Genomic DNA, 24,084 nt, shown 5'->3' with positions numbered 1-24,084 from the left:
AATCCTGTGGACTGCTTCCTTCATGTGTCAGATATACTGTTGTGATGGTGTCACTCACACCCAATAACGTGAACAAGAACTTCACCATCACTTCTTTGTTTTCAGGTTCTTGGCACCGGGTTGAGGATGAAGAGACACCTTCTGAACAGAGCGTATCTGCAGAAAGAGTGTCACAGATCAGTACTCCCAGTGCAGGTTCATCTCCTGAGAAGGCCCAGCCCTGTAAGATGTGCATCCCAGTCTTGAGAGACATTTTGCACTTGGCTGAAGAGCAAGGAACAAATAGGGGGCAGAAAGCATACACATGTGGGGCATGTGGGAAACAGTTCTATTTCACTGCAAACCTTCAAGAGCACCAGAAGCAGCACATTAGAGAGAAACCCTTCAGCTGTGATATGGGGAGACCCGCATTTTTGAAAAGCTGCACAATCCATGTAACAGGGAATCTCTCTACCTACATGGAGATTGGGAACAACTACGTGGCCAAAATTGGACTTCAGAAACAGGTCACTAATACCAGGAAGAAACTGAACAACAGTAAGGAGTGTGAAGCTGTTTTTGACAGTGGGAAAAGTCATCACAGCTGGGGAGAAGGCAACAAATTCTCCAGCCACACAGAAATACTTATTCAGGATGAGAGAGTCCTCACTACTGAAGGGTTTTGTGAATGCAGCAACTGTGGGAAAGCCTACACCCAAAGAAGTAACCATAGTCAGCACCAGAAAGTTCACACTGGAGAAAGGCCTTATGAATGCAGCCAATGTGGAAAATTTTTTACCCACAAATCTAGTTTCCTTACACATCAGAGAGTTCACAGTGGGGAAAGGCCTTATGAGTGCAGTGAATGTGGAAAATCTTTTACTACTAGGTCTGGTCTCTATTATCATAGGAGAGTTCACACTGGAGAAAGGCCTTATGAGTGCAGTGAATGTGGGAAATCTTTTAGTAATAGGTCGATCCTTTGTAATCATCAGAGAGTTCACAGTGGAGAAAAGCCTTTCGAGTGCAGTGAATGTGGGAAATTCTTTAGCCGAAACGGACACCTCAGTGCCCATAAGAAAGTTCATACTGGAGAAAAGCCTTATGAATGCAATAAATGTGGAAAATCTTTTACTGCTAAGACGAGCCTTCATTACCATCAGAGAGTTCACAGTGGAGAAAAGCCTTATGAGTGTAGTCAATGTGGGAAATCTTTTACTACTAGCTCTGGTTTCTATTATCATCAGAGAGTTCACAGTGGAGAAAGGCCTTATGAGTGCAGTGAATGTGGGAAATCTTTTACTACTAGTTCTGGTCTCTATTATCATCAGAGAGTTCACAGTGGAGAAAGGCCTTATGAGTGCAGTGAATGTGGGAAATCTTTTACTACTAGTTCTGGTCTCTATTATCATCAGAGAGTTCACAGTGGAGAAAGGCCTTATGAGTGCAGTGAATGTGGGAAGTGTTTTACTGGTAGCTCGAGCCTTCATCGTCATCAGAGAGTTCACAGTGGAGAAAGACCTTATGAGTGCAGTGCATGTGGGAAATGTTTTAGTATTATATCTGATCTTTATGTTCATCAGAGAATTCACACAGGAGAAAGGCCTTATAAGTGCAATGAATGTGGGAAATGTTTTACTGATAGGTCAAGCCTTCGTCGTCATCAGAGAGTTCACACTGGAGAAAGGCCTTATGAGTGCACTGAATGTGGGAAGTCCTTCAGCCGAAGACAGCTCCTCCATATCCATAGGAAAATCCACACTGGAGAAAAGCCTTGTGAGTGCAAGGAATGTGATAAATCTTATTGAAAGGAGCCACTTCATTAAACATCAGTTCACACGGGTAAAAGGACCTTATGAATATAGCGAATATAGATGGGACTGATGTTCAAGGAGTTTGAGATTGTAACAGGGTGGGAAGAACCCCTGCAGTTACTGTGCAGCAAATGTACCCTTTCTTGGGACAAACTGTGGCGGCCCAGAGAGAATGTATCATCTGTTGTGAACAGCGATCTGGATTCAATGCCAGGTTCCCTGGTTCAGGACATGGGGAGTCTGGTCACTTCAGTCCTCTTCCCCCCTTTCCCCCGTTGAGGACTCAAAGACATGTTGTCCATCTGGACACTTTTGCCCCCCACCCCAGGAGCCCTGATGATAACCATAGCCCCATGCTGATGGATAAGGCTGTCTTTTCTCTGGGAAACAACATTGATGGCTTTCTTGGAAATGACTCCATTCATCTACCCAACCAAACCAGTGCTCATAGTGTTTTTATTCCCATTTGTAAAGGAAGGCATGTGCAGCCCAGAGACGTTGAGGGAATTCCACAAGGCCTCACTACTGCCAGGCCTTTGATGAGAGTGCTTCCTCTACACTGCACCCTTCCAGTGGCCTCTCTTCTGCTTCAAGCAGGGACTCCATCTGCTTTGTCCCGACGATGAACTACCAACACCTGATGTGTTCTTCTCCACCTGGGCCTCCAGCTTCATTTTTCCCAGTGTACATCTCCTTCCTGCAGACACCCTCCCTCTTGGGACGTTCTTACAGTGACAACAACACCAAGCCAGGCACTGTGGAGAAGATCATTGGAGTCACCCCAGATGTGACACTGGCTCCACTGCCATATGCAGTGATTCATTTTCAAGGTCCTTTCCTTTTTCATAAACCCACTTCAGGATGTCCCTGTTTCCCCATTATGCAGTTGACCTGCTCACTGTTCTGGGCAGTGTGAAGGACACTGAAGGACTAGGAATGTCTGCTGTGGCCCTCACATGGCCTGGTCCCCAAGGCTCTTCCTCCTAATCCCTTTTCCCATCCCCTTACTGCTCCTCCCCCACCCCCCCTCCCCAAAATGTAAGTCACCAAATAATGATTTTTAACCAGCAAGAACTTTCCTGCCTCCCTTTTGCAACCTACACTTGACCAACCTAACTTAAAAGCTAAGACTGAATGCAGGCTGACCCCTCTGATGAAGACTGTAAAATCGTGGTATAAAATCAGTATGATTTTAATTGCTTTTTTCTCATTTTTTTTTTTTTTTTTGGGTGCACTTTGTGGCATGTGGGATTTTAGTTCCCCAACCAGGGATTGAACCTGTGCTTCCTGCAGTGGAAGTGCAGAGCCATAACTAGTGGACTGCCAGGGGATTCCCTCTCTCAGGATTCTTGAGTTTGAGTTTTTTTTTTTTTGTTTTTAATGTGTCTATTTTTTACCTGCACATCTTGTTTTGATAAATTTCTATTTCTGCCTTTTACCTGCTTTTATTTTGTGAGTTCTTGTCTATTTTCTCTTTCCTTGACAAGTAGGAGATCAGGGAAACAACAAAGGTATCTGTGAGATTTCACACATTTACCCAATGTGAGTGACTTCTGCATGGAACTGTAATTTGGCATAGTGAATATGTTCTCAATTTTTTCTTAATTTTGGTCTTATGCATAATGTAATGGCCACATACATTATATATGTTAAAGATAAATCTGCACTATTAACATATGCTACCTCAGGTTTTTTTCCTTTTTTTTATTCTCACCCCCCCCCCCTTTTTTTCCCCCACACCACACAGCTTGTGGGACCTCAGTTCCCCGACCAGACATCAAACCCAGGCCCAAGCACTGAAAGCCCAGAATCCTAACCACTAGGCCACCAGGGAACTCCCATATCCTACCTCAGTCCTAAGTCCAGATATTCAGGAACACAGTAAATGAAATCCTGGTTTGTAGTCTTTGCCAGTTTCCCTGGTGTAATACTCCCAGCATATCCAATGTCAAATTGCCAACACAACATAATGTCACTGAATATGGAGTTGGGAAGCATTGCCAGGAGCCCACCATTGTATTCTTTTTCTACCTTACAGGTGCAGTAGCCACAAATAATTTTAAGAATGTCACTAATAAACCATAGTAGAATGATTATAAAGTGACAGGTTTTGCATATTTGTTTTAAAAATCGTTTAATGTATGTGTAGTTGACTGAAAATAAATTACATGTATTCTTTTTTTTTTTTCTACTTTATTTATTGATTTATTTATCTTTGGCTGTGTTGGGTCTTCGTTTCGTGCGAGGGCTTTCTCTAGTTGCAGCAAGCGGGGGCCACTGTTCATCGCGGTGCGGGGGCCGCTCTTCGTCGCGGTGCGCAGGCCTTTCACTATCGCGGCCCCTCCCGTTGCGGGGCACAGGCTCCAGACGCGCAGGCTCAGTAGTTGTGGCTCACGGGCTCAGTTGCTCCGCGGCATGTGGGATCTTCCCAGACCAGGGCTCGAACCCGTGTCCCCTGCATTAGCAGGCAGATTCTCAACCACTGCGCCACCAGGGAAGCCCAAATTACATGTATTCTTAAATGTACATTTTAACACTGTGATACTTGTGTAAAGCCCTGAAACAAGTTTCCTCCTGTCATTTTTAATTCATCCTCAAAATTAAAAATACTGATGCAAGAGCATATTCTACTCTTGAAATAACTTTTTTCAAATGTATATATAAATGGAATGTGTAGGAACCTTCCTGTATCTTAACATCATTTACTGTATTTTTGCAGATTTTTTGTGTTTGTGTATCGTGATTTACTTAGTGGTTTTTACAATTTATAATCCCAGGTATCATGTCTTTGAATACATAAATTTCTTTTTTTTTAAATTTATTTTATTTATTTTTGGCTGTGTTGGGTCTTCATTGCTGCGCACAGGCTTTCTCTAGTTGCAGCGAGTGGGGGCTACTTTTCTTTGTGGTGCATGGGCTTCTCATTGTGGTGGCTTCTCTTGTTGTGGAGCACGGGCTCTAGGCGCATGGGCTTCAGTAATTGCAGCACTTGGCATGTGGGATCTTCCCAGACCAGGGATCGAACCCATGTCCCCTGCATTGGCAGGCAGATTCTCAACCACTGCACCACCAGGGAAGCCCCTGAATACATAATTTCTTAAAATGTGTTTCTAAAATAAAAGAGCCCTTTCATAACTCCAGTAACTTTATTACACACGAAAGTTTTCTAAATATCAGTGCATATCAGCACAACTGGGGACACTGTGACAGATTTTGATTGCTAACACACTTCAATGCATCCTGGACCTACAAACTCCTGTACCACAGCACAAAGGATTTATGACAGAAGTGAGAACCTGCTTGGGAAATAAAGTGGGAGGTGCTGACCCAGCACAGCAGGTGTGGCTACAAAACTCACAAATACTCCAGCGAGATTTTGTGGCAGGCATGTGATAGGGATGCCCAACATTCTGGTGTGTGGGCTGCAGATAATCTCCCAGTCCTCCTGGATAATGTGTGATGAGGTGAGTGCAGACTGGTTTGGAAAGAACAACTTGTCCCACATGACTGCAGGTATGATGATGCACTGATGGTTTTCAGACCAGGGACTGGGTAACCACCTTGTTACAACCTGGAGATTCACACCTGTGAGCAGCTTTGTCAAGCAAGCAGAAGGACTTGGGGTGGGGTTTTACAGGCTTTATGGGAGGTGTCAGCCTGCATTCAGCACATAGCATTTAGACTTAGGTTTGTCAAGCATGAGTCCCGAGGAGATGTGGGCACGTTCTTGAAGATTAGCAATCATTATTTGGTGACATATTTTTCTGGTGGGTAGGAGGAGCAGTTAGGCAGTGGGTCCTAGATTTAGGAGGAAGAGACTTGGGGACTGGGAGAGGGCTACAGTGGACATTCCTAGTCCTTCAGGGTCCCTCACAGTACTCGGAATAGTGACTGGGAGAATTTGGACACAGGCACATCATGAAGCAGGTTCGTGAAGATGGACATGACCTTGGAAACAAATCACTGCATGTGGTGGTGGAGGCCTGTGTCACATCTGAGGTGAAACCGAAGACCTGTGTGTGTTGCTGGGTGGTGCTGCTGTCCCTGTGAAGAACTTCCTAAGAGGGAGGCTGTTTGCAGAGAGGTGGTGTGCACTGGGGATAGTGGAGCTGGAGGTCATTCACAGGAAAGCCATCAATGTTGGTTCCCAGTAAAATATACTCTTGTCCCTCAGCATAGGGTGTAGGGTATGAGCAGGGCTCTTGGGTGGAGGGTCACAGGGTATCAGGATGGGCAAGGTGTTCTTTAAAGGAGTCCCCAAAGACTGAAAGATTGAATTCAACATTAAGTAAAGACAGCTGAGGATTTATAGCCAAGAAGTAGAATAAAGGAGTCAGTGGATGGAAAATTGCCAACAGAAAACAGGGTAACGGGTGTTCTTGCTAAACCGACTTAATAAGAATCTTGCTATTCAGATCAGATATCAAGGGTAGGAAATGGATGTTTGATCAGACATCAGTGGGGGAGTTATTCTTATTAAACTGCCTTTTCGGGTTTCTTAATAAAACTGGGCTAAGCAGGCTTGTCCTCCAAACAATATAGGTTCATTTCTCGTTTGGTTGTTTTTGTTCATTATGGACCAGCTGAGAGGAAATCAAGGTGGCAGGGTAGGAGGGCATGGAGCTCACGTTCCCCCACGAACACATCAAAAATACATTTACTTTGGAACAATCCTCACTGAAAACTGGCAGAAGGACTCCTGTACAACCAAGGCTGTAAGAAACATATACACGTAATTGGGCAGGAAGGGAAGAAAAGCAATGTGGTCAGGAGATGTGGGACTCAGAGAGGAAGGGCGATCACTCGGGCAGTGAGCTCACTCCCCGGGGAGTGAGTGGCTTGAAGTACAGACTAGGTGTTCCAGTCCTCGTGTTTATGTTGTGGAGACAAGCCTCCTTGACAGGGTGGAGGACCACTGGGACAGATAGAAAGGCTGGAGGAGCCTGGACTTTGCTTGGGAGGAGTGAGCAAGCAAATGCCTGTCCCTGCGGCCAGGCAGAGAGAGGTCTGCATTAGCAGGTTTTTGCAGGTTTCTGGTGACCAGGATCTTAGCACACCCAAGTCAGAGTGGAGCAAATGCTCTGGCCTCACTAACTCCATGCCAGAGCATGGGACTGCGTGTGTGGCCACCAAGACCTGGGAAAAGAGTCGACTTTTGGAAGCAGAGGCAACCTGGTCCCAGTGCAGAGTCAGAGTGGGGCTTTGGTAGCCATTCTTGGCACTTACTTCCCAGGTATATCAGAAGCAGCCCAGTCTTCTGATGGCAGCTGGTTGGCCACAGCTCATCCACCCCACCATACATGCACAGAAACCACAGGGGCCCGCCTCCTCCCTATGGAGTGGTGCCACAACACAGCGGGAGTGAGGGAGAGTGGAGATACTGATCAGCTGTGAGAGAGCAAGAGGTCTTGTTTCCAGTGCAGGACAGAGAGAGGCCTCTAGCAGCTGTTGAGTTCACCATGATCACCTCACCATGGTCCCCAGTCCAGTGCACCCTGTCCAAGCCAAGAAAATGCTCCAGCCCACTGCATGCCACAGTGCAGCACTGGATCTCGGGCAGCCACAACTGGGGAAAAGACCCTAGGTTGCATCTGAGCGTAGCCACAGAGGCCTACACAGGCAGCATACCAGACCCCTGTATGCAGGAAAACTCCACTTGTTTCAGCACTCCCTTCCTGTGGCTAAAGTCCCAGTGTGGGGAGAGGGAAGAACACACACTTAATGGGAACAGAGCCAGCCCCAGCCTGACCCTCATGGCTTCTGTTCCTGCAACTTGGGATCAGGTCCCACACCCGGTGCTGGCTGTAGTCCCTCAATCTCCAGTCTCAGCCGTTACTGTGGTGATAGCTGCCATCACGCTCTGAGGAAAGACGTGACTTGCACCCACATCAAATCCAGCCCTCCCACCAAAAGCATTGGGTATACCCACTCTGCATAGTCATAGTCCCTCAGAAGGACACCCCTTCAAGACCCCAAAGGGAAACTGTATCACCTAAGTGTATAGAGGTAGAGAAAGTTAAATAAAATGAAAATTGCCAGTGAAATACTCTCAATTGAGAGGAAGAGAAAACCCCTGAAAGAATAAACAATGAAACAGAAATAACTGTTACAATGTAAATAATTCAAAACATTGGTAATAAAAATATTAACTGAACTAGGAAAAATGATTGACCTAAACACTGGACATTTTAACAGAGAACTAGAAAACAAAAGGAGACCCAATGAAAAATAAATACTTCAAGGGAGTTCTCTGGTTGCCTAGTGGTTAGTATTCTGGGCTTTCACTGCTGTGGCCTGGGATCAATCCCTGGTTGGGGAACTGAGATCCGACAAGCTGCGTGGAGCGGCCAAAAAAAAAAAAAAAAAGTTCAATGGCTCAAATAAAAAGCACGCTAGCAGGAATGAACAGCAGATGAAGAGATACAGAGAATGCATAAGTGGTCTGGAAGATAGAATAATGGAAATCACAGAATCAGGAAAGCAGACAGAAAAACCACTTTTTTTTAAAAATGAAAGGAATGTACAAGATCTCTAGGATAACTTTGTGTTCCAATATTCAAATTATAGGGGTTCCAGAAGGAAAAGAGAGGGAGCATGGGAACAAAAATATTTTTCAAGACATTATAGCTGAAAACTTCCTTTACCTGAAGAGGGAAACTGGTATTCAGGTACAGGAAGTATTGATACACAGGATTCCCAAACAAGATGAACCCAAACAGACCCACACCAAGACATATCATAAGAAAATGGCAAAAGTTGAAGATAGAGTTCTCAATGCATCAAGAGAAAAAGAAAGAGTCATAAACTAGGGAATCCCAATAATGCTATCAGCTGTTTTCTCTGCAGACACTTTGCAGGCCAGAAGGGAATGGCAGGATATATTCAAAGTGCTGAAAGGGAGAAAGCTGCAACCTAGGATACTCTACCCAGCAAGATTATCATTTAGAAAAGGAGAGATAAAGAACTTCCCAGATCAGCAAAACCCAAAAGAATTCATCAATACTAATCCTACCGTAATAGAAGTGTTGAAGAGTCTTCTCTAAATGGAAAATAAGTAATAATCTTCAGGAAAGGGAAAATCCCACTAGGGAAGGCAAATATATAGTAAAGAATGAAGATCGTTTAAATAAGCTGGTAAGTAGATTTTTTAAAATGTAGAAGGAAGTAGAACTACACACAACAGGATAAGCACAAAGATGTAAAATACGACATCAAAAACACAACTACAGTAATTATTATTATTTTTTTGTGGGGGCCCTGTAACACGACTTGTGGGATCTCAGTTCCCTGAACAGGGATGGAACCCTGCCACGGCAATGAAAGCACTGAATCCTAACCACTAGGCGAGCAGGGATCTCTCCAGAAATCAACTACAATAAGAAAAATGGGAAAAGAACAAATATGTGGAGTCTAAATAACATGCTACTAAAAAACAAATGGGTCAGTGAAGAAATCAAATGGGAAAGCAGAAAATATCTTAAGACAAATGTAAACTGAAGCATAACACTCCAAAATTTATGGGATGAAGCAAAAGCAATTCTAGGAGGGAAGTCTATAGCAATGCAGGTCTCAAGGAACAAGAGACATCTCAAATAAATAGCCTAACCTCCTACCTATGAGAATTAGAAAAAGAAGAACGACAAAGGTTCCCTTCCCCCTCAAGAAGATTGGAGCCCCTAAACTACTATCTATGAGAATTAGAAAAAGAACAACAAATCTTCCCCGCTCCCTTAAGAAGATAGGAGCCCCTTTCCAGCCCTAGAGGTCATTTTCCAGTGCTTCCTTGGTGCAGCTTGTCTTTCTCCCGGCGATTCAGGTGCGCGGTGACCTTCCCTGAGATCTTGGCACTACATTACCCAGAAGAGTTTGCGCTAGGGCAGCGACGTTCATCCAATGAAAATCCAGGAAGGGGGCATTTCCGGGAGGGCGAACCTCCGGGAGAAGAACTTCCGGCGTCCTCGTGGCGCCCATTTTGATCGTGGAGCTAGTCGGAAGGTCGGAGTGTGCGGTGATGGGACCGAGGTGACGGGCTAAGAAGACGCAGGAGGAGGCTTTGTACACACTGCAAAGGGACGGCCTGACTGTTGGGGACACCGCCGCCTGCGGGGTGCATCGGTACAAAGTCCGACCGGATCCCTCGACTGTCGCCACTCCTCTCCGCCCAGGAGCTCCGATGGCGGCGGCTGCGCTGAGAGACCCGGCTCAGGTAAATGCTGCGGGCTCCGGGTTCTCCCCTGCCCGTTTCCCCACCCAAATACGAAACCCCTGAGTGAGAGGCGTCTGGTCCAGGACGGTGAGGCCTGCAGGGGTGGCGTCCCTATTTCTGACCACCGTTGTAATGTGGTTTGAGTGAGGCTTGGAGATACAACTGAAGCGGGAATATTCGGGAGCCCGGAGTCCATCTTGTTTCTGCGAGGAACGCAGTTTGAGGCCAGGCTGCACCTGGAGTGGTAGATGAGTGGTTGTGTTTCTCTTCTTAGGGCCCTGGGAGCGGTGGAGAGTTTTGAGCAAAGGAAGGGCACAATCTGAGCTAGGCTTTTAAAAATTCTACAAAGTGTTCAACGGAAAGCAGAATGTAGGGGAGTGATGGGGACATTGAGGCAGAGGGAAGTTGTGGCTTTTTTCAGGGTCACAACTGGTAAGTGGGAGCACTGAGGATGGAGGCACAGAGGAGAGGTTAGCAAGTCAGCCAGAGTTTACCTGGCTCTGGTACTGGGCACAGGTCCAGGGAAGGTGTGAGCCCCTGAAGCACTGCCTAGGTCACTTTCCTCCATTGCCTGCCTTTTCCCACAGATTCCATGGGCTGGAGAAGCACTTTGGGCAAGTGGAGGTTGTCCCAGTCCCTCACTTGTTCTCACGCCCCACGCACACATTCTGTGTATTTGAGGTGTCTTAGGGTTCTTCACCTGCCATTCTCCCAGCACTTTGGTTTGGGGACCCTGGACAACCCCATACTTGGTTTCCTGAGTGCAGGCCAGCTTTTGTGGAGGGGGTTCTAGTTTCCCACCACTGATGGAAGGAGGTGTGGAAGGTTACTCCTGGAACCGGTACCAGTATGTGGCGTTGTTTTTTTAATGTTTTTTTTGGCCACACCACACGTCATGCGGGATCCTTAGTTCTCCCACCAGGGATTGAACCTGTGCCCCCTGAAGTGGAAACTCGTAGCCTTAACCACTGGACCACGAGGGAAGTCCCTGTGGCAGTGTTTTGAGGTGAGGCTGAGCTTGTTTAGGTAAGTGCAAGTCTCCTTTTTTCTGATGGAAATAAACAGGGAAGAACTGGAGTTAGACTTGAAATGACTACCTGTGTATTCTGGAGGCAATGGGAGGTTCAGATCAAAGGAGGGAGGTTCTCTTCCCCAGGTCTTGAGAGGCTCCATCTGGTTGGGTGGTAGGGGAAATGTGTGGGAATATGGACTGTGGGTTTTCAGGAATGAGACTGTTCATGGTTATATTTGTCCCTGTTATACCAGGGCAGTGTGACCTTTGAGGATGTGGCCGTGTACTTCTCCTGCGAGGAATGGTGTCTTCTTGATGAGGTTCAGATACACCTGTACCTTGATGTCATGCTGGAGAACTTTGCCCTTGTCTGCATGCTGGGTAAGGCCCTCACACCCATCCCCATCCTCTGAGCTAGGCTCTGCCTTTCTCCTTTTCCCCAAGGTAGTTCTGTCCTTCTCACATCTGGACCATGGGCACTGCTTTCTTCCTAAAGTTACGTGCTGCAGTTATGTGCTGCGGTTACGTGCTGCGGTTACAATGGCTAGGCAGAGTGCATCCCTACTCCTTAGTGCCATGAAACTTGTAGCCCCAAAGTCTTGCAGGTGACCATTCAGGTTCAGCAGTGTTGCAGTCCGCTTTAGAGATCCCTCCTTGCTTGCCCTCTCTTGGGCCAAGTGAGGGTACGGATCCATACTGCCCAAAGGTTGCTCCATTCCTGCACCCGACATTATTTATTTATTTATCTATCTATCTATCTGTCTATCTATCTATTTATTTATGGCTACATTGGGTCTTCATTGAGAGTGGGCTTTCTCTAGTTGAGCTGAGTGGGAGCTACTGTTCTTTGTGGTGCATGGGCTTCTCATTGTAGTGGCTTCTCTTGTTGCAGAGCAGGGGTTCTAGGCGTGTGAGCTTCAGTAGTTGTGGTGTGCAGGCTCTATAGCACAGGATCAGTAGTTGCGGTGCATGGGCTTAGTTGCTCCGCGGCATGTGGGATCTTCCCGGCTCAGGGATCGAACCCATGTCCCCTGCATTGGCAGGCAGGTTCTTAACCACTGCACCACAGGGAAGTCCTTAAAATATTAATTAAGGAACTACGGTATGATCCAGCAATTCCACCTCTGTGTGTTTATCCAAAGGGTGTGAGATCATCATATCAAAAAGATATCTGGGGACTTCCTTGGTGACGCAGTGGTTAAGAATCCACCTGCCAATGCAGGGGACACAGGTTCGAGCCCTGGTCTGGTAAGATCCCACATGCTGCAGAGCAGCTAAGCCCGTGTGTCACAACTACTGAAGCCTGTGTGCCACAACTACTGAAGCCCCCGTGCCTAGAGCCTGTGCTCTGCAACAAGAGAAGCCACCGCAATGAGAAACCCATGCACCACAACAAAGAGTAGCCCCAGCTCGCCACAACTAGAGAAAGCCCGTGTGCAGCAACGAAGACCCAAAGCAGCCAAAAATAAATAAATAAATATATTTAAAAAAAAAAAGATATCTGTACCCCCTGTTTATTGCAGCATTATTTACACTATCCAAGACATGAAAAGAGTCTAAGTGTCCATTGATGGATGAATGGGTAACAAATGTGCTGCATATGGAACACTATTCAATATTGTTCAACTATTAAAAAAGAAAGAAATTCTGCCATTTGTAATAACATGGATGGACCTTGAGAGCATTATGCTAAGTGAAATAAGTCTGACAGGGAAAGACAAATACAGTTGTTTGCCAGTTTCCAGAGAGGATTGATTCCAGGAGCCCCTGCATATACTGAAATCTGCAGATGATGAAGTTTCACAGTCAGCCCTGTGATTCTGAAGTTTCGCATTTGTGGATTCATTCAACTACAGATCATGTGGTGCTGTGTTTATTTAATTAAACATAACCATGTGTAAGTGGACCCATGCAGTTCTAACCCATGTTGTTCAAGAGTCAGTTGTACTCCATAATTACACATACATGTGGAATCTTTTCCTTTTGGCTGTGACGAGTCTTAGTTGCAGCACGCGGGATCTTCATCGAGGCATGCAGGATCTTTCGTTGGGACGCTCGGGCTCTTCGTTGCAGCACAAGCTTCTCTCTAGTTGTGGTGTGCAGGTTTTTCTCTTCTCTAGATGTGGTGCACAGGCTCCAGGGTTTGTGGGCTCTGTACTTGTGGCACGCAGAGTCTCTAGTTGAGGCGCGCGAGCTCAGTAGTTGTGGCGTGCGTGCTTAGTTTTCCCGCAGAATGTCAGATTTTAGTTTCCCGACCAGGGAATCGAACCTGCGTCCCCTGCATTGGAAGGCACATTCTTTACCACTGGACAACTGGGGAAGTCCCTGGAATCTTTAAAGAAAAAAAAAAACCACACACACACACACACCCCCAAACTCAGAGACAGCACAGAAATTAGCGGTTGCCAGAGTAGGGGATGGGCGAACAGGGTTAGATGAAATGCGTGAATGGTGTCAGAAGCTACAGACTTCTAGTTGTAACGTGAATAAGTCCCGGGGATGTAATGCATAGCTTAGTGATTATAGTTAATTATACTGTATGGTGTATTTCAAATTTGCTAAGAGAGTAAATCCTAAAAGTTCTCATCAGAAGAAAAAAATTGTATTGTGGTGTTAACTAAACTTATTGTAATCATTGCACAATGTATACACATATCAAATTATGTTGTACAGCTTAAACAAATAAAATGTTCCACATCAATTATATGTCAGTGAAACTTTTAAAATTCTACAATGCTCTTTCTTTCTCTGTGAAACCCAAATTTCTGATCTGTATTATTTTCCATCTCTCTAAAGAACTTTTTTTAATGAATTCGCACGATTTTTGTGCATATAAGAAAGTGTTTATTTCACCATCACTGTTGAAGAGTAATTTTATTGCATTCTGAATTCTAGGCTGACATTGGCCACCCCACCCCCACCCCCACCCCAAACTTTAAATGTTTCACTCCTTTCTCTTCTTGTTTGCATGATTTCTGAAAATTCAGATGTTATTCTTTTTGTTGCTTCCCCATAACTAAAGTGTTTATTCCTCTGGTTTCTTTTGGGATTTTTTTTTTCTGTATTTGAATGTGATATGCTTAGGTGTAGTTTTTTTTTTTTTTAATATATTTATTTATTTATGGCTGTGTTGGGTCTTCGTTTCTGTGCGCGGGCTTTCTCTAGTTGCGGTGAGCGGGGGCTACTCTTCATCGCGGTGTGCGGGCTTCTCATTGTCGTGGCTTCTCTTGTTGCGGAGCACGGGCTCTAGGTTCACAGGCTTCAGTAGTTGTGGCACGTGGGGTCAGTAGTTGTGGCTTGCGGGCTCTAAAATGCAGGCTCAGTAGTTGTGGCACACAGGCTTAGTTGCTCCACAGCATGTGGGATCTTCCTGGACCAGGGCTCGAACCTGTGTCCCCTGCATTGGAAGGTGGGTTCTTAACCAATGTGCCACCAGGGAAGCCCCAGCTTAGGTGTAGTTTTTTGGCATTAAACCTGCTTGATGTTCTCTGAGCTTCCTGAATCTGTGGGTTGGTGTCTGACAACTTGGTGGAAATTCTCCATCATTATTGCTTCAAATATTTTTTCTATTCCTTATTCTTTTTTTCCTTTTGATGTTTCTATATATGTATGTTAAAGCATTTGCAGGTATTATACAGTTTTTAGATATTCTTTTTTTTTTTAGTCCTTTTTCTCTTTGTTTTTCAGTTTTAGAAGTTTCTACTACGAGAACCTCAAGCTGAGAGATTCTTTCCTGAGTTGTGTCCAGTCTTAATAAGCCCATCCTATTCATTCTTCATTCCTCTTCTGTTCTTTTTGATCTCTAGCATTTCCTTTTGGTTCTTTATTAGAATTTTCATCTCTGCTTGCCTTGCCTTTCTTGTCTTATATGCTGTCTGCTTTATCCATTAGCAGGCATTAATTAGCATATTAATCATAATTGTTTTACATTACCAATTTGATCATTCCAACATCCCTGTGATATCCCTCCCACCCTCCCTCTTTTCTTTCTTCCTCCCCTCCCTTCCTCTCCCCTCCCCTCCCCTCCCCTCCCTTCCCTTCCTGTCATGCAAGATCTTAGTTCCCTTACCAGGGATCGAACCAGTGCCCCTTACAGTGGAACTGTGGAGACTTAACTGCTGGATCCCTAGAGAAGTCCCTACCTGTGATACATGATTCTAGTTCTGAAGTTTCCTTTGCCTTTTCAAAATTTGTTTTTTGGCCTTTTAGTTGGCCCTGTAATTTTTTTCTTTGTAACTGGCATGATGTATTGCCTAAAAGGAACCATTGTAGATAGGCTTTTATTGATGTGTTGGTAAGATGTGGAGAGTGGAAGCATGCATGTTGCTGTTAGCATTCATATTATATTTAATTTTCAATCTTTTAATGAGCCTGTGTGCCTGGATCCTGAACTTCACAACTTCTTCTCAATTTAATTTTCCCTGCCTTAGTTGGGACAGGATGGGTATTGGGGGCTGTGGTTGGGTATTTCCTCTTTCCCAGGTAAGTTAGGCTCTGATAAAATGACAGTAGGTTAGGCTCTGGTTAAGTAGTTTCTACTCAGGGCAGGCTTTGTTAAGAACAGAATGTTCTGGCTATTTTGTTTTTCTAATCTTCATCATTTCCTTTTTCAGAAGGCTTTGTTTAGTTTGTTTGTTTTGTAGTTCTTCAAGTTGTAAAGGTAAGTTGTTGATTGATGATATTTCTTTGTTTATATGTAAGCATTTATAGATGTAAATTTTCTCCTTAGTACTGCTTTTGTGGCATCCTATAAGTTTTAGTATGTTATATTATTGTTTTCTTTAGTCTCTTAAGTATTTTCTAGTTTCCTGTGTGAGTTTTTTTTCATGGACTTATTGGTTGTTTCAAAACATGTTGTTTAATTTCCAGAAATTTGTGGATATTTAAGTTTTCCATATGTGATTGATCTCTATCTTCATTCTGTTTCAGTTGGAGAGGACAGTTTGTATGATCTTAATCTAATTTAAACTATTGTTCCTGTCTATTGCTGAGAGCAGAGCATTGAAGTGTCCCCATACTATAGTAGAACTGTTTCTCTTTTCAGTTCTGTCAGGTTTTGCTTTATATCTTTTGGTGGTCTATTATGAGGTGTGTAAATATGTATACTTATTTTTATTTTTTTATTTATTTATGTTTGGCTGCATTGGGTCTTTTTTCTAAAAATTTATTTATTTTATGTATTTATTTTTGGCTGCATTGGGTCTTCGTTGCGGCACGCGGGCTTTTCATTGTGGTGGCTTCTCATTGCAGAGCACAGGCTCTAGGCGTGTGGGCTTCAGTAGTTGTGGCACGTGGACTCATTAGTTGTGGCGCATGGGCTTAGTTGCTCCACGGCATGTGGAATCTTCCCAGACAAGGGATCAAACTTGTGTCCCCTACATTGGCAGGCAGATTCCCAACCACTGCACCACCAGGGAAGTCCCTAGATTTCTTTATTGTTTGATATGAATAATAGCCACCCCTGTGTTCTTTTGGTTACTATTTGCATGAAATATCTTTCTAACCTTTCATTTTCAATTTAATTGACTTTTGTCAACAGCATACAGTTGGATCATTTAAAAAAATCTGTCAGTCTGTCTTTTGCTTTGAGAGTTTAATCCATTCACATTTAGAGCAATTACTGATAAGAGGTATTTTTGTCATTTTGCTCTTTGTTTTCTGTATGCCTTAGAGCTTGTTGTTCCTTATTTTTTTGTTATTTTCTCCTTTTGTATTTAAATTTGTTTAGTGATGTTTTAATTGTTTTTTCATTTCCTTTGTGTACATTATATGATTATTTGTAGTTACCATGGGGATTACATTTTATATCCTAAACCTACCAACATACTAATTTTAATTTACACCAGCTTACCATCAATAACATTACAAAAACATCTCTCCTTCTGTACTGCTCTATCCCCACCATTTTCTAGTATTGATTTTACAAAATTACATACTTGTATGCAGTGTGTTTAACCTGAGACTACGGTTTCTTTAAATGCATTATTCTGTGCAATCAGGTAGAAAAAGAAAAAGTGCTGTTATAAACTTACAATTGCAGTAGCTTTTATAATTTTCTATGGATTTACCTTTATCAGAGATCATTATTTTCAAATAACTTTGAATTACCATTTAGTGTTTTTTTCATTTCAACCTGAAAGACTCCATTTAGCATTTGCTGCAAGGCAAGGCTAGTGTTAAAGAACTTCTTTAGCTTTTGTTTACGTTGGAATATGTTAATTTTCCTTAGTTTTTGAAGGATGTTTCCCTGCTGCAGGGTTATTGGTTGACATATTGTTTTCCTTCAACAATTTAAATATATCAGCCCACTGCTTTCTGGCCAGATTTCTGATTAGAAATGTGCTGATAACCTTCTTGGGGATCCCTTGTCTGGAATGAGTCACTTCTCTTGCTGATTTCAAGATTCTTTGTCTCTGCATTTCAACAGTTTTATTATAATGTGCTGCAGTATGGCTCTCACAGTCTATTCTGCTTGGAGTTTACTTAGATTTTTGGATGTTCCTATTCATATCAATCCATAAGTGTGCTATGTTTTTCTGTTTCAAATCCCTCTAGTGGTTTTTTTTTTTTTTCCACTTCAGCAATTGTACTTTTCAGTTCCCAAATTTCCTTTTTTACAATACTTATACTTTCTATCTCTTTATTGTTATTCCTACTTTGTTCAGGCAACACTTTTTTCTGTACACCTGTTTTTTTTTTAGCAATTGTACTTTTCAGTTCCCAAATTTCCATTTTTACAATACTTATACTTTCTCTTTCTTTATTGTTATTCCCAATTTGTTCAGGCAACATTTTTTTTTCTGTACACCTGTTTTGTTTTGTTTTGTTTTTTTAGCTATTTGAACATCCTTTAGTCAGTTGTTTTTAAGTCTTTCTATTTAGTTCGCCATCTATTTTTTGTGTACCTGTTTATAAGTTATAGTTGCGGTTGATTTATTATTTTCCATTGCATCATACATTCCTGTTTCTTTGTATGTCTTGTAAGTTTTTGTCATTGAAAACTGAGCATTTGTATCTTATAATATGGTAACTCTGGAGATCCTGTATTCACTTTAACAAGGGTTTGCTGGTGGGGGCTTCTCTTTGTTGTTGAAGTTTTCAGGTGACTCTTTCCTGGATATCAACATGAGGTGTAAACTTAAGGGGTTTTCACTGTGCCTTTCTTGGGGGTGCACTATGACTTTTGATGGCTGATTTTGAATGTTAGTCTTTAAATATCTCACTCTTCAAAAGCGAAAAACCAGAAAAATGAAGAGTAGGAAAAGAGACACTGGCCCTTAAAATCAGGTGGGGAGACGGATTCATAACACCTTGTACTCCATCCACTGTTGTTCAGGTTGGGAGTGGATTCCTAACACCTTTTACTCCAGCCAGTGTTTTTCACGTAGGGAGATGGATTCCTAACCCATCCCCTGTTTTTCAGGTGGGGAGAAAAACACCTAACATTTTGTTTCCATTTTGTTTCCTAGCATTTTGTACTCCATCCACTGTACATCCTTCCCTCTGGCTCCACTGACGTTTCTGTTTGTAGTATTTAAATATCGTTCTTTTGTCTGTTGTGTGCTTAGTTCCTCTGGGTTCGTATTGGCCACTCACCCATCCTGACATTCCATTAGGCCTTGTGTCATTTGTGTCCCATGTAGTTGTTCAACTGGAGATGGAGAGTCCTTGGGGCTTCACAGGATGGACATGACTCTGGTCTCAGCAAAAAGAGCTCACAGGTAGTCTGGCCAAGATGAATGGCAGCTGGGGGAGGGCTTGATATCAGGTCTGTGTTTTAAGTCATATCAGGAACATATCTTGTGTGACTGGTGTTTTAGCCCCATTGCCAGTGGCCCCAAATCACTTCTTTTGTCTTTTCTCCATTCTTGGTACTCTGCCAACTTGTCATTTCTACGACTACTCATTTTTATTCTGACTGCAGCCTGGGATTTATTCCCTACCACCTCTCTAAGCCACTTCTCTCATGTAGTCTTTACATTGTTTTCTCTATAGTACTTTATGACATTGTGCAGGTATCGTTGAATGGCATTAGGCAGGTGTACTTTAATGTTCCATGAATACCAGCTACTGTTTCAGTCGGATTTTCTGGTGCATGGGCATATACTTGTGCACAGTATCACAGATCAGCAGCAGATGTGGTCCTGGTGAAAGCCATTGACAGAGGAGTGAATTGTAGAACATGCCTTTCACCCTTGGGCCACATCCAGTCCTTGTGTCCTATGCTTGGTGAGGCCTCCTCAATTCTGTGACCTTAAGTCCCAATAATGCAGAACAGCTGCATCCTCAATTTGACCCCAACTCCATTTGCTGAACACAGTCCCGTGGATTGGTTCTTTCATGTGTCAGACATACAGTTGTGATGGTGTCACCCCCATCCAACAACGTCAACATGAATTTCACCATCACGTCTTTGTTTTCAGGTTCTTGGCGTGGAGTCGATGAAGAGACACCTTCTGAAGAGAACATATGTGTGGAGGGAGTATCACAGATTAGGACCCCCAGGGCAGGTTCATCTCCTGAGAAGGCTCAGCCCTGTAAGATGTGCGTCCCAGTCTTGAGAGACATTTTGCACTTGGCTGAAGAGCAGGGAACAAATAGGGGCCAGAAAGCATACACATGTGGGGCATGTGGGAAACAGTTCTATTTCACTGCAAACCTTCAACAGCACCGGAAGCAGCACATTAGAGAGAAACCCTTCCGATGTGATGTGGGGAGACTTGCATTTTTGAAGAGCTTCACAGTCTACGCTTCAGGGAATCTCTCTGTGTACAGTGAAATTGGGAAGAAATTAGCAGCCAACATGGGACTTCAGCAACAGGCCAGTAATATCAGGAAGGAACGAAACAACAGTCACGAGTGTGAAGCTGTTTTTCACAGTGGAACAATTAATCGGAGCTGGGGAGAAGGCAAGAAAGCCTCCAGCCACACAGATATGTGTGAGAGAGTCGTCACTAGTGAAGGGTTTTGTGAGTGCAGCAAATGTGGGAAAGCCTGCACCCAAAGTTGTAATCTTATGCAGCACCAGAGAGTTCACACTGGAGGAAAGCCTTATGAGTGCAGCGAATGCGGAAAATCCTTTAGCCGAAGCCACCACCTCAGTGTGCATAGGAAGAGCCACACTGGAGAAAAGCCTTATGCATGCAAGAAATGTGCTAAATCTTTTCTCCAGAGGTCCAGCTTCATTCAACATCAGAGAGTTCACACTGGAGAAAAGCATTATGAATGCAGTGAATGTGGAAAATCTTTTAGCAAAAAGTCCAATTTCCTTCAACATAAGAGAGTTCACACTGGAGAAAGGCCTTATGAGTGCAGTGAATGTGGGAAATCCTTTATCCATAGATGTCAACTTTTTATACACCAGAGAGTTCACACAGGGGAAAGGCCTTATGAGTGCAGTGAATGTGGGAAATCCTTTATTCATAGATGTCAACTTCTTATACACCAGAGAGTTCACACAGGAGAAAGGCCTTATGAGTGCAGTGAATGTGGGAAATCTTTTACAGTTAGGTCTGTCCTGCAAAATCATCAGAGAATTCATACTGGAGAAAGGCCTTATGAGTGCAGCCAATGTGAGAAATCCTTTATCCATAGATGTCAACTTCTTATACACCAGAGAGTTCACACAGGAGAAAGGCCTTATGAGTGCAGCGAATGTGGGAAATCTTTTACAGCTAGGTCTGCCCTCCAAAATCATCAGAGAATTCATACTGGAGAGAGGCCTTATGAGTGCAGCCAGTGTGGGAAGTCCTTTATCCATAGATGTCAACTTCTTATACACCAGAGAGTTCACACAGGAGAAAGGCCTTATGAGTGCAGCCAATGTGGGAAATCTTTTACAGCTAGGTCTGGCCTCCAAAATCATCAGAGAATTCATACTGGAGAAAGACCTTATGAGTGCAGCCAATGTGGGAAATCCTTTATCCATAGATGTCAACTTCTTATACACCAGAGAGTTCACACAGGAGAAAGGCCTTATGAATGCAATGAATGCGGGAAATCTTTTACAGCTAGGTCTGCCCTCCAAAATCATCAGAGAGTTCACACAGGAGAAAGGCCTTATGAGTGCAATGAATGTGGAAAATCCTTTATTCATAGATGTCACCTTCTTATACACCAGAGAGTTCACACAGGAGAAAGGCCTTATGAGTGCAGTGAATGTGGGAAATCCTTTATTCATAGATGTCAACTTCTTATACACCAGAGAGTTCACACAGGAGAAAGGCCTTATGAGTGTAATCAATGTGGGAAATCTTTTACAGCTAGGTCTGGCCTCCAAAATCATCAGAGAATTCATACTGGAGAAAGGCCTTATGAGTGCAGCCAATGTGGGAAATCCTTTTTCCATAGATGTCAACTTCTTATACACCAGAGAGTTCACACAGGAGAAAGGCCTTATGTGTGCAGTGAATGTGGGAAATCTTTTATTCATAGATGTCAACTTCTTATACACCAGAGAATTCACACAGGAGAAAGGCCTTATGTGTGCAGTGAATGTGGGAAGTCCTTTATTCATAGATGTCAACTTCTTATACACCAGAGAGTTCACACAGGAGAAAGGCCTTATGAGTGCAGCCAATGTGGGAAATCGTTTACTGCTAGGTCTGGCCTCCGAAATCACCAGAGAGTTCATACTGGAGAAAGACCTTATGAGTGCCGTGAATGTGGGAAATTGTTTATTGTTATTTCTGGCCTTATTAAACATCAGAGAGTTCACACAGGAGAAAGGCCTTATGAGTGTAATGAATGTGGGAAATCTTTTACTGCGAGAGCTGGGCTCCAAAATCATCAGAGAATTCACACAGGAGAAAGGCCTTATGAGTGTAAGGAATGTGGGAAATCTTTTACTGCGAGATCTGGCCTCCAAAATCATCAGAGAGTTCACACAGGAGAAAGGCCTTATGAGTGTAAGGAATGTAGGAAATCTTTTACTTCTAGGTCTGGCCTCCGAAATCATCAGAGTGTTCATACTGGAGAAAGGCCTTATGAGTGCAGTGAATGTGGAAAATCTTTTAGCCAGAGACAAATCCTCAGTACCCATAGGAAAATCCACACTGGAGAAAGGCCTCATGAGTGCAAAGAATGTGGTAAATCTTTTATCCAAAAGTGCAGCTTAATTCATCATCAGAGAGTTCACCGTGGAGAAAATGCCCTATGAATGCAGCTGATAAGGACGCCACTGGGGTTCGGAGGAGTTTGACATGGTAACATAATGGGAGGAACAGGTGCAGTCATCATGCAACAGATGGACCATTTCTAGAGAAGAAACTCAGGGTGAGAGAAGGGGTGTCATCTGCTTGTGAACTCCTAGCAATGGACAGGGATTTAGGATACAGTGCTAGGTTGACTGGTTCAGGCCATGAGGAGTCTGGTCACAGCGCTCCTCTCTCACTCCCTACCCTGCTTTGGGGACTCAACACTTTGTCCATTCGGAAACCCTCTTGCCACCCTCACACAGACACAAAGAGTTCTGCTCAGGACGCCCCCTCCCCACATGTGACCGGACAGGACTGTCGTTTCACTGGGAACAAATATTGATGGCTTTCCTATGAAGGATCCGACTTTTGTACCCAATAATGATCTGGTCCTGCTAACTCCATGCCACAGGTGTGCAATAGACGTGGGGCAGCCAAAATCGAGGAACAGACTCAACCTTGGGATGTGGATGTGACCCAGTCCGAGGACAGAGAAAACTAATCAATGTAGGACACCACATTAACAGAAGGAAGGATGAAAAATAACATGATCATCTCAGTAGACAGAGAAGAAGCATTTGACAAAATTCAGCATCCATTCATGATGAAAACCCATCCAGGTGGGTATATAGGGAACATATCTCAATAAAGGCCATTTATGACAAACCCACAGCAAACATCATACTGGTGGAAAGCTGAAAGGCTTTCCCCTAAATTCAGGAAGAAGAGAAGGATGCCCACTTCCACCACTTCTATTTCACATAGTATTGGAAGTCCTAGCCCCAGCAATCAGACAAGCAAAAGCATCCAAGTTCGAAGGTAAGAGGTAAAACAGTATTTTCAGATAACATGATACTTTATATAGAAAACCCTAGTGTCCACCTCAAAACTCTTAGAACTAATTAACGAATTCAGCAAAGCTATAGGATATAGTACAAATATACAGACATCTGTTGTATTTCTATACACTAATAATGAACTATCAGAAAGAAAAAGTAAAAAAAAAAAAAATTGCTTCAGATCACATCAGAAAGAACAAAATACCTAGTAGCAAATTAACTGAGGGCTTGAAAGACATATTCAGAAAACTATAAAACATTGATTAAGAAGATTGAAGATAAAGAAATGGAAAGATATCCTGTGCTCTTGCATTGGAAGAATTAAGATTGTTACAATGACAATACTATGCAAAGAAATCATGAAACGGAAAGAAGACATAATGGAGTTAGAAAAACTATCCGAAGTGATGCAAATGAAGAACACAGGTCTATTGTCATATGTGTTCAGTGTCTCAAGAAATATAGCAGCAATCTTGTGAGTAAGGCATATTCTAGTAAATGGGATATATTCACGTCCAAGACATAAAAAGGAGTCAGTCCTTATGTAAGCAATATTGTAGTTGATGGAAACTGCACCTAGGTAATTAGATTTCATGGAATATTAGAATGAGATGCTCCTATGAAAAGGGAGAAAAAGAGCAAGTTACAGTTGAGGAAAAACAGGGGTTTGGGATGGGTTGAAAGAGTAAATAGGGTATCCAGAGTAGGACTTTAGTGAAGGTGGACAGTTGTGGAAATACTGACTTGTGTTAAGGAAGGACAGCTTGCTTTTCTCTTTTCCAATTGTTATATGTTCATTTTCTTTACTGCATTAGAGAGGACCTCTGGCATATTAGGGAATACCAGTGTAATGCAGAGAACTGCCATCCTACTGATCTCAAGCATCCTATTTATGTCCTTTATATCTAGTCTTTTCAGTCCAGAACCATATAAAGTCGCACAAATTACATTTATTTCTCATCTCCCTTTAATGTCCATTCGGACACAATCTCTCTGATTTCCTTCAAGTTGTTTTCCCTTGGTATTTTTTATACAATAC

At 43.3% G+C, this 24,084-nt stretch overlaps 1 protein-coding gene across 2 annotated transcripts in view; it reads left to right on the top strand.

The window, feature by feature from the left end:
- Positions 1–23,149, top strand: part of LOC137753614 (zinc finger protein 814-like) — a 35,568-nt gene extending 12,419 nt beyond the window's left edge. The window contains exons 1-3 of one of the 2 annotated variants that reach the window (XM_068528897.1): positions 9,777–9,999; positions 11,266–11,392; positions 19,435–23,149. In XM_068528897.1, the coding sequence (XP_068384998.1) occupies positions 9,967–9,999; positions 11,266–11,392; positions 19,435–22,169 (2,895 nt within the window). In that variant the 5' untranslated portion in view covers positions 9,777–9,966 and the 3' untranslated portion in view covers positions 22,170–23,149. Of the gene's footprint in view, positions 1–105; positions 1,625–9,776; positions 10,000–11,265; positions 11,393–19,434 lie in introns of those variants that run through there. The other variant, XM_068528898.1, reaches the window with a different exon arrangement.
- Positions 23,150–24,084: the final 935 nt, after the last annotated feature.

The sequence above is a fragment of the Eschrichtius robustus genome, chromosome 19, assembly GCF_028021215.1.
Source record: "Eschrichtius robustus isolate mEscRob2 chromosome 19, mEscRob2.pri, whole genome shotgun sequence".
In the NCBI taxonomy this organism is placed as follows: Eukaryota; Metazoa; Chordata; class Mammalia; order Artiodactyla; family Eschrichtiidae; genus Eschrichtius; species Eschrichtius robustus.
Note: the sequence above shows the minus strand (reverse complement) of the source record. Positions and strands in the feature narration are given on the sequence as shown.